Source organism: Ochotona curzoniae, unplaced genomic scaffold, assembly GCF_017591425.1.
Source record: "Ochotona curzoniae isolate NIBS_2020 unplaced genomic scaffold, NIBS_Ocur_1.0 contig_2404, whole genome shotgun sequence".
NCBI lineage: Eukaryota > Metazoa > Chordata > Mammalia > Lagomorpha > Ochotonidae > Ochotona > Ochotona curzoniae.
The window spans coordinates 10,874,012-10,888,500 of NW_024465451.1; the positions used below are offsets into that span (position 1 = coordinate 10,874,012).

General features: G+C 55.5%; 1 protein-coding gene across 2 annotated transcripts; it reads right to left on the bottom strand.

The window, feature by feature from the left end:
- Positions 1 to 1,443: 1,443 nt before the first annotated feature.
- EDN2 (endothelin 2) lies at positions 1,444 to 5,894 on the bottom strand. 2 transcript variants are annotated; one of them, XM_040974451.1, is made up of 5 exons: positions 5,831 to 5,894; positions 5,338 to 5,482; positions 3,797 to 3,919; positions 2,842 to 2,940; positions 1,444 to 1,537 (listed from the first exon to the last, which is right to left on the bottom strand). In XM_040974451.1, exons 1-5 carry the CDS (start codon positions 5,892 to 5,894, stop codon positions 1,444 to 1,446), a joined length of 525 nt encoding a protein of 174 aa, XP_040830385.1. The 2 variants fall into 2 exon arrangements, with proteins under 2 accessions (XP_040830385.1, XP_040830386.1); XM_040974452.1 differs by lacking the exon at positions 2,842 to 2,940.
- Positions 5,895 to 14,489: the final 8,595 nt, after the last annotated feature.

Here is a 14,489-nt window from a genome sequence, read left to right on the forward strand (position 1 = left end):
ACGATCCAGAGCCCTATCTCAGAAGATGAGGTGAGTTGATCCAGATAAAATCTGTGATAGCAGTGCACAGTAGACACTCAGAGCATGTCAACATGATGGTCTTCCATGAGAGGCAGGTGCAAAGCAGACAGAGCTGGGCAGGTGCACTCTATGTGTGGCTTCATGCATCCGGTTTCCCTGAGAGCTGGCTTGGGCCACATGGATATGTGCTGGATGCAGGCAGCAGGAGCACCCCTGGTGGCATGCTGTCCCTAGAATCCTGGGGAGCTGCTTCTTGGTCTTGGCAGAATTGGCAAACCCAGTGAGACAGTCCTGGACGTTTTGCTTTAGCACATTGTAGGAGGGCCCTGCTGGAGGAACCCTGGCAAGGGCAAGGTCAGGGCTAGGTTGTGGCTCCACCTCAACACCTGTGCTGACCTCCAGAGCCATATGCAGCCTTATTACCCCTCAGGGGCAAGCTGAACACTGAACACACAACCTGGGGCCTCACATTCATCTCCTGGGGACTGTGGCTGCTGCAGCAGAAGGTGCTCTGCATACTCCATGGTCTGAGCTTCTTTTCCATGTGCCCTTGGCAGAGGCCTTGGGTTCCTGGTCTGGAATACAGATCCTGGAAATCTGTAGTCATAGCTGCAGTTGGCCACTGATGAGTAGGGCCGATCAAAACCCAGAGAGGACAGGTCACATGCAGAAACTCTAAGTCAGGTAGGAGGGAGCCACCTGCCCAGCCCCTTTCTCTACTTCCTATGCCCCCTAACTTTCTAGCAGCCCATTCCTGAGAGATGCTCCCTATCCCTGTTCAGCCAAGACAAAATATCAGAGTTCCAGTTCCTTATTTATTACAAACACAAGTCCCAAGGTCATTAATGAGGGTCTAAAAAATACATTAAAATAAATAGCGTTTTCAAAGTTCTCTGAGCAAATAAGTTATGTACAGACAGATGAGGCATGCACAATGGCAAGTGGGTCTCACCAGGAGTGTCCCAAGGGAACAAGGGCACAAGGATGCTGGTAGGGCGAGCCCAGGAGGGCAAAGAGGGTCCTGAGGGCTCTCATCCAGCTTCTAGGATTGGCTTCGGCTTGAGTTCTGCCACTGCAGGCTGCTGCTGCTGGTTCGTGGTCCAATAGGGAGGATCCAATGTGTAAGTTTTCATGCATTTTCCACATGATTCCTTCCAGGAGCAGGGCTGTAGACTGACAGCAAATGCCAGGAGGCGGCTCTGTAGCCTGGTGGCTGAGAGCTTTCCTGGGTAGTGTGAGGGCATGGAGATGCTCAGAGGGAGGCTCCTCACTGGAGGGCTTGTGGCAACCCCAGCCCAGGGGCTCAGCTGGCTGGGACCAAGGAGTATGCCCAGGGAGCAGGTGAAGATCTCCCATGAGTGCTGGGCGGCCCCTCTCCTTCTGTGTCACACAGCTTCCTTCTTGGCACTCACAGCATCGGGGCTATCTCTTTCTGCTCCTGGAGTGTGTGGCCCTGGGCTCCCTTGTCACGTCTCGCTGTTGTTCAGCAAAGCGAATCTTGGCTGCAGAAACGTCCCTGGGAATTGAGAGGGGTCAGGTTAGTCCCTTGAGGAGACAGGACTCACCCAAGAGCTCCTCACAATGGTTGTGGGAGGAGAGGAGTGGTGGGACAGGCCATACCAGGGTTAGATGCTTCTCTGTCCACAGCGGCTTTGACAAAGCTGATGTTCAAGCATTGCACGGCCATGTGACAGTACAGGTGCCCAAGACTGGCCCGGAGTCTCTACTCCTTTGTTCAGGCCACGCCTTTCCCACAGCCCACCTCCTCCCAAACTCCATCCACCCTGATCCTACCCATTCTCTAAGATCTGGCACAAGGTGGACCATTTCAGATGAATCTGGGTTCTAAGGTGACCTTGAGCCCACCTAGACCTTGATGGTCTCTTGGCTGCTAGGAGCTAGCTTTGGTTCTTAGTTCTGAGGCCTTGGGCAAGGGACTCAGACTCTCTGGGGCCTCTGCTTGGCCTGAACCTCTGGGCACAAGCGCCAGGTTGGTCCAAGCCAGCTCTGGGTATACCAGAAAGTATGGTACATGTGTGAGGCTGTTTCTTTCACCCTCAGGCAGTTCCTAAAGATGTGGTGGGTCCTGCCCCACTTACTGCTATACTATACCTTCCCCCAAAGATGGGTGACCCTGAGGGGCCATCCTGTAGTCCCCAACGCTGGCCAGCTCCAACATGCCATCAGTTAGAGGCAAGAGGCTGACAGCTCCAGGCTGCCCTCACCTGTGAGCCAGGCCCTGCTGGACTCAGAGGGTATGTGTGTGTGTGTCCACTCCTCAGACATCATGCTATCACCATGCTAGTTAATTGCTTTGAAAATAGAAAGCTGTATCAGAGAAGTGGAGCAGAAGGCTGAAGGTCACATAGCTTGCTTGTGGCAAGGCCAAAGGGAAGCCCACATCAGACTGCCTCTGCTTAGCAGCTGCCCAGCGAGTTTTAATCTCAAGTTAGGGCAGCTAGACACCTCCCATGTGCCAACCTCAAGCCTGGTCAGGAGGCGGCATGGACAGAGACCCAGTGTGGGCCAGGGAGTGAGAGCAGGCTGGGCAGTCAGCCCCTCTGGCACCCAGTGTGTGAGGCATGGCTGTCTCAGACCCTGCTGAGATGAGCAATTGTGGGCTTCCCAGCCATAGGTCCACAGACTCTCCACCACCAGAGCGTGGTGGCCGAGAACAGAGGTTCTAGCCTCAGCGGGGTGCACTGTGTGCTCTGTGACTCTGAGCAAGTGGTTTCACTTCTCTGAGCTCCCTTGGTCACCCAGTCTTGCCGCATGTGTCTGGCATTCAGAAGGTGCCCCATGGGCACAGGTGCTCCTCACCTGAGCCTCTGTAGGAGCTTGCCTGGAGTGGACCACGTCTTGCCAGTTTGGAATGTGTTTGCCAGGGACTGGCTGTCAGGGACCACCACGGCTTCGGTCCTGTGGGAAGAGCACCAGGGGCCCAAGTGAGGGGCTGTCCAAGGCCCTGAAGTTGCCTGGCTGCTGGCCCAGCCCAGCCCCTACCTCACCCCGCTGCCCTCGGGGGCAGATCCATTTCTAAGTGCTGTGCACCTGGCTCCCTCCTTTCTGCAGGTGGAGTGCAAGCTGAGGAAAACTGAGCTGCCGGGAATGTGTTTTTGGCCTCAGAAAGAGGCCTTCCCAGAATCGGGCCACCTGTGGATGTGGGGGAAACTGAGGCACAGCCCAAGCTCCTAGGAGGAGTTTCTCGTAAGCCACCCTGGGAACTGGAGCCTGGGGTTTTGATGACAGCTCCAGCTTTCCCAAACAGTTCCTTGTGTGTGTAGGAGGGAAGGGACAAAGTCTCCCTCCTCCTTTACAGAAAAGCCGACCTAAGGCCTAAAGGACAATTTGACAAAGCACTCTACCCCCCGCCCCCACCCCCCACACACCCAGGAACTCTGGGGCCACCCTGGCATACTGCCATGGTTCCCCCAGCTCCAGCTGCAACTCTGAAAGCCCTGGACTCAGGTCGTAAACCAGAGTAGGGAGGGGGAGCTTGCACTCACATGACAAGTCCTATGTGTGTTCTCTGCATTGGTACCACCCCAGTTATCGCCTGGGGAGAACCCCTCCCGTTCACCCCATATGCTCTCAGAAACCCACAGCCACGCAGCAGGAGGCTCTGCGGGGTGGTTCCTGGGTTCTTGCAGAAAAGCACGCCACCCACACAGCCCGGACAGCCAAGGGCCCTCATTAGCCACTCCCCTCCTCTGCTCGCCAGGGCAGGTCCAGGCCAGTGGCTACTACTGCCTTTACAAGCCAGGTGCCCACTTACCGGGACCTTCGGTGACAGAAGGTGGTACAGACAGGGTCCCCAGCACTGGAGCACTCGCAGCGCTTTGGCAGGGAGCGGCGCCGGCGTCTTGGCGGGTTTCCCAAGCCGTAAGGAACTGTCTGTCTGTAGGCAGGCAGCCAGCAAGGTGGTGGTGTTGTGGGGCGGGGAGAGAGAGAGTGAGGGAGGAAGAGAGGGAGAAAGAGAGAGAGAGAGTATTAGCTAAGTGTCCGCCATTGGGGAGCAGGGACCTTCCACAACACAATGGCACATCTTCCAGGATATCAGGGCAAATGCGACCATTCCTTGACCTCCAGGAGTCCCACTATGAAAGCCACAGGTTCCTCTGTCTGCCCTAGGGTCCTGTGCCTCTGTGCTAGCCCTTACTGCCCCAAGCTTGGGCAAGAGGGGAGTTAGAAGCCCTTACTGCCCCTCTTCGCACCTGGACAGGAACCTGGCTGGACCTCTATTTCTAAAAACAGCTCTAAGCTAGCCCTGGAGGAAGGCAGGATCCTCCCTCCCTCCACCTAATTGAAGTAATCACTCAGTTTCCCTGGCTCCACTGGGCAACTCATGCCTGGAGGGGTGACCAGTTGTTTCTTAGAGTTTTACCTTTAAAAAAAAGTGTGTATGTGTGATCAGGTGGGATTGATTTCAAATCAAGTGTCTCACCAAGGCGGGGCAGGGACAGGGCAGGAGCCCTGTGCCGGTTGGACCAGCACCTCTGGGTGACAGCTAATTTTAGACAGCACGGCTGGAGCTGTAAGGACTCCAGGTAGACCAGGGACTGGCACAGTTCCCATCCAGGGAGTGCCTGGATGCGGATTAGCTACACACACACACACACACACAAGCTTACGTGCAGGGTTCCTGCTGCCTTCTGCAATTTAGGAAAGGTGAAAAAAAAAAAAAAAACCCAACACAAACACACACAGGAACTTCAGCTTGAGGTATGCAGTGGCCTGGAGGCAGCGCCAGTACAGGCAGAGCAGACGGCGCTGGCTCCCACCCTGGCTCCGCTGGGTATCACAGGGTGGATTTCTCATCTGTCACTGGGGGGACGACAGCGTGTCTTGCCTCCTGGGGAGGATGGGGGCTCATGGGAGGCCACTGCACGTGCAGTACTTGGCGGGCGGCCCAGCCCAGCCAGGACGTGGCGCTGTCACTCGTAGTATTTTTCTTGGAAACCCATGAGGTGGCAGTCTGGCAGGGCAGGTGTGTGTGTGTGTGTGTGTGTGTGTGTGTGTGCGTGCACACGCGTGTTCCAGCACCCACCCACCGACCCAGGCACAGCCAGCCAAGAACTCCTTCCTGTGTGATTTTCAGACGCACCTCGCCTCCCTGAGCCTCACTACTCTGATCTGGGAAAATGGAGCTAGCATTTATTCCTGGCTGCCAAGAGCAGCCCTCCACGTGGCTGGGGAACTGTGGTGATCAGCAGCTGCCTGTCCCCTTCTGGAGGCCAAGAGAGAGGCTGACTTCTTTGGCATGCCCAGTAGCCCCTGCCTGGGGCCCCCACCCACCCAGACTCCACAGATGTTTACCCAGGAGTGTTCACCCAGATGATGTCCAAGTGGCAGAAGTAGACGCACTCCTTGTCGAGCCAGGAGCTGCAGGAGCAGCGACGGAACCGCAGATGGGTACCACGAGCACGGGCTGAGGATGCTGGCTGCTCTAAGGTGGCCTTCCCTGCACATGGAGGAAATAGAGGTGGAGGGGTTGGTTAAGGCACCTGGCACAGTCCAAGATATGGAGCCCCTGTTTGGTCCCTCCTCTTGTACAATCGAGGAAGCTGGCACTTTCCCTGCTTGGGAGCACCGGGCCTGCCTGGGGAAGCACCCAGCAGCATGGTGGGAAGGGCTGGTAAATGTTCATGCAGCGGCTGCCCCAGGCTTGTAGCACCTCTGCTCCCCATGCCTGCAGCATCCCACCCCTGCATGCCTTCTGCTGGCTTGGGAGGGACAGCGGGCCCCGTGGGGAGACATCTGTGGTCAAAGGGCAAAAGCTACAGCAGTCGGAGAGGCCAGGGTAACTCACCTTCATGCAGGGCCACGAGCAGGGCCAGAGCGACAGAGCACCAGGCGGTGGGCATGAACACCATGGCAGCAGCAGTGGGGTGCGTGGCTGGACCGGAGCAGGGAGCGCCTCTTGATGGTGTCTCACAGCTAAGCTGAGCAGACAGCTCATTGCCTTGGTGCCCTGCTCCTTCTTATAACAGCAGGCACTGCGCCCCGCCCCTGCTGGGCCAGCCCTGCCCCGCTGCACCGGCGGGCAGCCAGCCAGGGACACCGCCTCCTCCCCGGGGCGCCCGGCCCGCCCTAGCCTCCATGGGGCCAGGAGAGGGAGGAGGAGGCTCTGCTCCTCCCTCAGCACCCGGAGCCCCTCTGCGAGTCCTATGGCTGCCTGCAGGCCTGGGAGGCCCCCTCTGGGTCCCGCTGAACATTCTCAAGTCACCCCCAAATGGTTTCAAACTCCTCCTCCACTTATCTGTGGCTTCCCTGCAGGTCTTAAACAGGACTAAGACCCATTTTTTTAGGAGACCCTGCCACGTGTCCTGCTTGTCCTGTGTCAAGCAGGCTGAAGGCACCCCTGTTTTATGGGAGGAATCAAGAGGCCAATTCAAAGATGTGTGGCTTTGGGCAAGTTAGAGCCCTCTCTGGGCCTGCTTCCTTCAGTAAAGGACACATTTCACACTTGACCTCTGACCAGCCTGGGGCTGCCTTGTTCCTATCTCACCCCAGAAGTGCCCTCTGCCCCCACCCCTCTCACTCTCAAGATCCCTTCCAGACGTGGCTTAGCTGTGTAGCCACAGCCAAGGACACCCCTCTCGGGCCTCAGTCTCCTGGTTTGCAAGGAACTGTTGGTTCCCTTAAGACTGAAAAGGTGACTCTGGGCTCCCTCTCAGAAGGATGCCAGTGGAAGGGCATAGCCAGTGTCCCTTGAGTGGACCCAGCAGCAGACCCTGGTTCACCTCAGCGCAAGGAAAGAGAGGGACTTCCTGGGGCCATCAGCCACTGATCCCTCTGCAGACTAGAAACCTGGCTGAAGGCAAGATAGGAACGTGCCACCAATGCTGAATTCTGCAGCTTGTGGGACCGTGCAGCTGGGATCTGGCAGGAGGTTACCTCCTGTGCCTGCTGGGTGCTAGCTCAGAAGTCTGTCTACTTCTAATGTCTTTTCTGGGCGCCTGTCCCCAGGAGAAGACCTTCTTGTTTCTGGGAATCCCCAGGCCTGTGCCTCTTGTGCCTGCCTGACTCATGGCATTGACCTTATCTCCATAGCCATCTCAAGGGCTGGGACTCTGGAGAAGCCGGCCCTGCACGTGGCAGGGGCCTTGTGAGTCTCCCTCAGGGGAATGCAGCCCAATGTGCCTGCCTTTGAACTCTGGGTCCCTGGCTGCCCACTCTTGAGGTCTTGTGCATCGTGTCTCTTGCCTCTTCCCCGCACGCAGGGGCACGACCACAAAGAACAGCGGTGCTGCTTCTTCCTGTGTGTGTATGTGTGTGGGGAAGTGTATGTGTGCACTCGAGTGACGGGGAAGCTGGGCAGAACTGGCAAAGGGCAATGCCTGTGGGTAAGGTCTTCTCTCCCTGAAGTTATAGGAAGCAAGAGAGTAAGCATTTCCTGAGCACATGCTGAACGCCCCGATCACCTGCGACTCCCTCCTCACCCACCACCCCAGGAGGCTTCTGGGATGTCAACTTTGTGATTGTCCACAAGGAGGCTCAGAGAGGCCATACAGTTATCAGCTGGAAGCCTCCATCTGGGTCTTGCAAGCAAACCCCAAGCAACTCCCTCTGCAGGGCTAGTGAGCCCCCTGTGTGGCATCTGTCAAAGAACTCAGCATTCCTGGAATGAAGTGGCAATGCCCACCCTCATGCCGGTTAGTCTATGGGAGCATCAAATACAGGGTACAGCAGAGTGGGGGGCTGATGGGGAATGCAAACTTCTGTATTGTGAAGGGAAGACAGTGTTGAGAAGAGGAGGGGTCGGGAACAAGGAGAAACAACAGGGCCACCGGTAGGGAGTGCATAGGAGAACGAGGAAGCTGTGTGCAGCAAGAAAGAAAGAACTCGGGATTTGAAAAAGCAAAAGAGAAAGACCTTGTGGAGTAAGAGCTAGGATGTCTAATCTCTACACAAATGCAAAGGCCTGCCTGGGACAATAGGGGCCCCAGAGGCGCCAGGGCTGGGGAACATAATAGAAGAATTACATGAACCTGGAGACTGGAGCCCTGGCTGCTGTGAGAAGGGGATGACGACAGGGCAGGGGCCACTGCCCTGGCCTCGCGGGGTCAGCACAGGGAGGTACGAGCTGTGTCCATCTCCAGTTTCTCTCTTTCCTGGGCCTTGGCTCCCACTGAGCCACCAGGACTCCTGGGAAGTAGAGAGGCCTGTCTGCCCCTAGGTGGGAAACTGAGCGAGTCTAACACTTAGGGGATGAAGCCATTCCAGGAAAAGGGCTGCCCCACGGACAGGACTTGGTTTTCAGGTAGAGGAAACTGAGCTGAGTTAAAAATAGCTGGTCCCGGCCCCCTTGGGTGTCTTAGCCCCAGCCCTGATGCTCATTCAGCCCTTCCTGGTTGTTCTGGCTGCATGTCCCTGTCCTCCATAGCTATTCTGCCTACAATGTCCCTGTTTGTCCTGGCCCTGCCATATGGCTCTGCACTACCCTTTGCCCCCAGCCAAAATGCTCCCAACTCCTCCTAGGCCCTTTATTTTCCCCAGGTTTTGGCTGCAAGGAGAGATGCACCTGTCAGAATCTGGGGAAACCTTCTCCATCTTTATGCTTAGTTCCAGTCCTATCCGAGAAGGAGGTAGTTTTGGTGGGGAGGGTGGGGTGGCTGAGGAGAGCAGTCGTGGTACATTTTGGAGTGAAACTCTGTGCTGGACACTGCCATCTATGCATCCTGTGCAGGCTCCACTCCTCTGTGGACAACTGGGGTCTGAGAGCAGGAACAACTTGCTGCAGACACTGATGGGGCTGAACATGCCCTCTTGGCTCCTACCCTAGCCCTACCCCTTCTTGACACATCCAGGGCTGCAAGTTGAGCCCAAGTTCCTGACTCCCTCTGGGAAGACCACTGGGAAAGGTGAGGCGCTCTCCCTGTGTACCCTCAGCTCCCCCTCAACCCCTGCACTAAGAGTGCACATGGCCCCATTGGGCTGTGGTACAGCAACTGCAGACACAGTGCAGCATGGAAGATGCAGGGGAGCGGCTGATGAGACCCCACAAGGCAGGGGTGGGTGGCAGCAGGTGCCCGGTATTGTAGTCAGGGCTCTGCATGGGAGGCCTTACCGCCCTAGTTCTGCTATTCCTGCTGTGTAACCTAGGAAGGACCAAGCCTGGTCCTTCTCTGGATCTCTGCTGCCTTGCCCCTTGTCAGAGGGGTCCTCAGCTTTGACTGCTTGTGGTGGTAAGACCCACCTGAGCCAGTTTCAGAACCCTCCAGCTCAACTCTGGGGCTCCAGCTCCCATGTGGGGCCTTCCATTGTCTCGTTCTGAAAAAGTCAGACATTTTCCCCTCCCCACGACCCCACTATGTTTCCAGAAGTCCTGCTTGCTGTTCCATGTGAAGGCCACAGTGTTATGGCTGCAGGCACACAGCTCACAGGAGGTGGAGGGCAACCAGCATGGGTGGGAACTGTAGACTCCACCATCACTACTTGCCCCTGAATTTGCGAGACAAGCCATCACCCCTGGGACCTGAGAGCCTCTTTTGGGTGGGTGGTCTGGGTTTTCTGCACCCCCCCACACACATCCTCATCCCCACACTGGGTCTCCATGAGGGCCCCTGGTTTTTACAGCTTCCCTCAGAGGAAGCTCCCTCTACTTCAGCCACCGGGAAGATTTATATCTGTACATAAACTGTACTTTTAAAGGAACCCTTCATGGGCTCTACTTGTTATTAATCTAGACTCATAAGAACAGGGTCATCTAGGCCCAAGGAACTGCTGGAATTTCTACTGAAAGTAGATACTGTGCAGCCAAGACATCCTAGTAGAGTGGCCGTGCGAGTCCTGTGGAATTCAGAGATCAGAAAACCCACTCATGGAGGTGACATCTAGGATTCTGTACTCCACGCTTTCCAGTTACCTCCAAAACTATGCTCTGCCACTCAGACGTGGAGAGCAGACATGCATCTGTGAATCACCTGCTCTATCCCCAGCCCTGTACTACATGATTTACACACACTGAGGAACTGCGAGCTCCAGGGACTGTCATAACATCCTCATCGATACCTTCATCAGCCCTTACCTTACTAGGTTAGGAAACTGAGGTTAGAAGAGGGGAGATTGGTCCAAGGGTAGACAGCTGGGAGGTAGCAGTGCCACCTGAGAAAGAAGGCCTGGGAAGCAAACACCAAAGTTCCAGCTCACAGCTCCTTGCATTTACACAGTGCTGCCACGGCCGCCCAGCCTTGGGGATCCCCCGCTCCTCTGACCATTGCTGGTGGCAGCCCTTCTCCAGGGGATACCTCCCTGCTCCCCAGGTTGACCCAGGAAGTGGGGAGTCCAGGAACATAGGCAGGCCTCTGCCATGTCACAAAACATGGCACAGAGCCACTGGCTCTTGAGGCCTAGCACAGATGGCCCATTCTTGCTTCACTAGGTTCCCCAAATAGACCTGGAGACAAACTGGATTCCTGATTCTCATGGCAGATAAAGTCTTGATGGACGTGAGTCAGGGTGACACAACGAACAAGAGGCAGGGCTAGACCTTGCCCCCTTTTCTCATTTGGTATGAGACCAATAGCCAAGGAACTTTCTATCTATCCATCCATTCATCCATCCATCTACCCAATCTCCACATATCCACCTATCATTCATCCATCTCTGTCTGTCCAACCCTCCATATTGCCATCTACTCTCCATCTTCCATCCATGCATACAACTTCCCAGGTATGCATCATTCCAGTCTTTCACCATCTGGTTAATCCTTCCACATATAACCACCCAACCAGTCTCCCATGTATCTGACTTGTTTCATGAGAGATGAAGTTGGAAAGATTAAGAAGGGCTAAAGCCAGGGGAGTTTTGAATGGATTGCTACCTATTTCCTGGAAGCATCACTTGGCTATTTCCTAGGGCCAGGTGTAAAATGACGAGGTCACTGAGACAGAGTCTTCTCTAGAATCCTCACCCTTGAGCCTTTCTCAGCTCAGGGCACAGGGTCCACGCAAAGGCTGGAGTGAGATGACATGAGAGATGACATGAGCCCAGAGGACTTTTCTCACCAACAAAGCTTAGGTCCCAAATGAGGGAGTTCTGGGGCCTTTTCCTGCCTGATGCTGTCTTCAAAAAACATTCCAGTGATGAAGACTTGGGGCAATCCGTTAGAAGAAACAGCATTAGCCAGCCTTGAGGTGGATGAGGGAATCAAGGTTCAGGGAGGAGTGGCCCCCCAGGGATCTCCCTGCCAAGCCTGGACCCCATAAATCTGGGATGCCTAGGCCCCTGTGCTTGGAGGGGCTGGAAACCCCAGTCTTCTTCCCATCCCACCCCCGCCACCAGCCAAGACATGCAGCCGATGTTCCTTCAGCGGCAACACCCACTCCGTTGCCTGGAACCCGTGTTTTCCAAGGCACACCCAGGGCCCCACCAGGAGGCCGCCTTTCCCCTCTGGGAAGGGGTGAGCCACGGGGAGGCTGGGCTGTGCACAAGTCAAGGCCCTCACTCTAGAATTAAGCTTTAGCTAAAAATAAGCACCGGGTGCCTGCATCATCAGGATAACTCAGTGCCCAGCAGGCGGGTGAAGCTGGGGATCCCGCCATGACTTCAGGCCAACATTCCCAGGCAGGGGAGTGCTGGGGATACCTCCTTGCCTAAAGGGCCTGGGCCTCCTTGCCCAGGAATCCTGAGCTGTGAGTGACCCAGGAGGGGTGTGGCTGGGTCTGGCAGGCAGAAGGGCGGCCAGGAGCTAAAGCCACTGCCCAGGGCGGGCTCAGGGTGTGAGGGTGAGTCAGGGGCCATCCAGCCCTGGAACATCTGAGACTTGGCGGGTCCAGGTGCCATCTTCAAAGCTTTGTGACTCAGGCTCGAACTCCTCTCTCTCTGTGCCAGGGACAAGTGACCAGCACCTGGCCAGGTCCGAGGAAGTGTGGGGCTGGGGTCGACCAGGCTGAGAGAAAGTTTTGTCACTCCCAGCCATGTGATTAAGATTTAACTGTCCCTGGCCAATGGTTGCCTCTGTAGAGGCCATTTAAGAAGGACAGTCCAATCTCCAACAAAGCCGGGGGGCCTCTGTCAGTGTCCTCCTTCCTGCTTTAGTTGCAGAGTGTGTGTGTAGGACACACTCTTGGAGGATGTGATGTGTGTGTGCGTGCACACGTGTGTATCTGGGGTGTTACTGGACTTGTGCCACCTTCATGTCCTAAGCCAGATCCCCGCTGGTGGCCTCCCCACTGCCCTGGGTCACTGAGTCCTTCCATGACAAGCAGCCACCTGGCAGGCTCCATGCACCCACACTGATTAGGTAGCATATCCAGTAGCATCCAAGGCAGGAAGTATGCTGAGACCTGAAGGTGTATGGACAAAAAGTGTCTTCCAGCAGAAAGCAAGCAGCTCCTGCTGACAGGACCATGGTGCCTCTTGGTGGAGGGGCGGTGTTGAGGGGTTCAGACCCTAAGCTATCTTCCTGCTCTCATCAACTCACTTGCTATATATTCCCAGGGCTGATCCAGGTGCTTGTGGCTTCAATACACGCTGTGAGCTGGACACACAGCTGGCTTCCCTGCTTCTGGACCTCTTTTAAGCAGCGCAGGACCTCTTATCCTGACACCTGTTCTACCTGCCTGATTTTGCTCATCCTTGAGACACACCATATACACCACATGCCTCCACCTCCATCTGAGACACCAGATACAACCCTCATCCGGACATCCCCCTCACATGCATTAGGGTTGTTGGCTGAGGGCTCTTGGTCAGGCTGAGCTGGGTTTGGTCATGTACAAGGCCTGCCAGTGGCTTTACAAGCTTATCCCCATTCTGTGAATCCCAGGGTGCTTGTCTGTAAGTTGGGTACAGTCATAGTGTGATGATGAACCAAGAATGAACCAAGCTGGAGTGGCCACTGATGTTCAGGAGCTTGCCTGATGACCTCGCACAGCCACAGTCTTGGTGTTGTTTGCTCCCCGCTGCCACACTTTCTGAGGTCAACCAACACCTTCATTTCCAGGCACCACCATGGACTCAGGCATCAGGGAGCCTGGCCTGGGCAGGGTGGGGTTCAGAGCCAGATGCATCGGAGTGCAGGGTCAGCACCAAACTTCCTGTGCCTGCCTGGCTTCCCCTACCCCCTCACCTTTTTCCTGAAACACGTACTCAGCAAATATGAATTGAGTTGCCAGTGAGGTGGGTAGTGTGGTCCACTCTCCTTTAGCTGCCCAGGATCCTCTAGGTTCCCTCAGACTGGGGAGGGGGGCTGTCAGCAGGGACCTCCTTCTGCTCAGCTTTGGCTTGGTCCTCTGCAAAATGAGGTGTCTCAGAGGTCAGGGGCGTCCAGAGAATCCTGGGTAGCTGCCAGGACAAGTGTTGCACTCAGCCTGCAGAGGGAGCTCTGGGTCCCTTCCTGGACATTTCTTCATCAGCCAGAGAAGTTGGGTCCTCTGTCTTCATTTCCCCCTCATTCCTTCAAGCCAATGGGCACTTTAAGAGCCCATCAGAGGGCTCGGTGTGGTAACCTAATGGCTAAAGTCCTCGTCTTGCACATGCTGGTATCCCATATGGGTGTTGGTTCGAATCCCGACTGTTTCACATCCCATCTAGCTCCCTGTTTGTGGCCTGGGAAAGCAGTTGAGGATGACCCTAAGCTTTGGGACCCTGCTCCTGTGTGAGACCTGGGAAAATCTCCTGGTTCCTGGCTTTGGATCAGCTCAGCTATGGCCATTGCGGCCACTTGGGGAGTGAACCAGAGGATGGAAGATCTTTCCTTTCCTCTGTCTCTCGTCTCTGTATATCTGACTTTCCAACAAAAGTAAATAAATATTTTTTAAAAAGAGCTCATCAGGGCTGCTGTTTACCAAGTGCCAGACATTGCACCAAACTCTCTGCATGCATTATCACACTCCAGCCACACTGGGGAGTTTCTCACTCCCATTTTACAGATGAGGAGGCTGAGGCTCATGGAGGGGAATTGGTATGCTCCAAATCACACAGCCGACTGAACCTGGGGCTGCTTGCTTTACCGCTTGCCTTGTTAGCCAGTACCCAGTGTACAGGAGCCCACATGGGACACCGTTTCTTAGCATAACCTTTGTTTTTACAGATAGCAAAAACAAGCTATCTTGTCCCAAGTCAACTATCTAACAAGGGATTCGAACCCAGGGCAACTGGCTTGAGCTCTCAAATTCCATTTGAATTTTCCTGGGGGAGCTGTGAGTCTTCAGAAACAGGTGTTGCCAGAGACTGAACTCAGGGCGGGGGTATAGGAGCAGCTGGAAAGTCCTCTCACCACTGCACCCCAGCCCATCCTTCAGCTTGGCTCTGAGGCCTTTAGCAGGGACCTTTGGGAGCCTGGGCGAGAGGCGTCAGCTGTTTGTGCAGTATGCCGGGCGGTGAGGTGAGTGGTGACTCAGGGTGGCAGGCCCTGAGCCTGTAGTGGAGGCAGCTCAGGCCAGGCCATTGCCGGGGTCCCCCAAGAGAAGGATGTCTGAGTAAGGCCAGGTTGAGTCATGGCAGCGAGATGAGACAGGGAG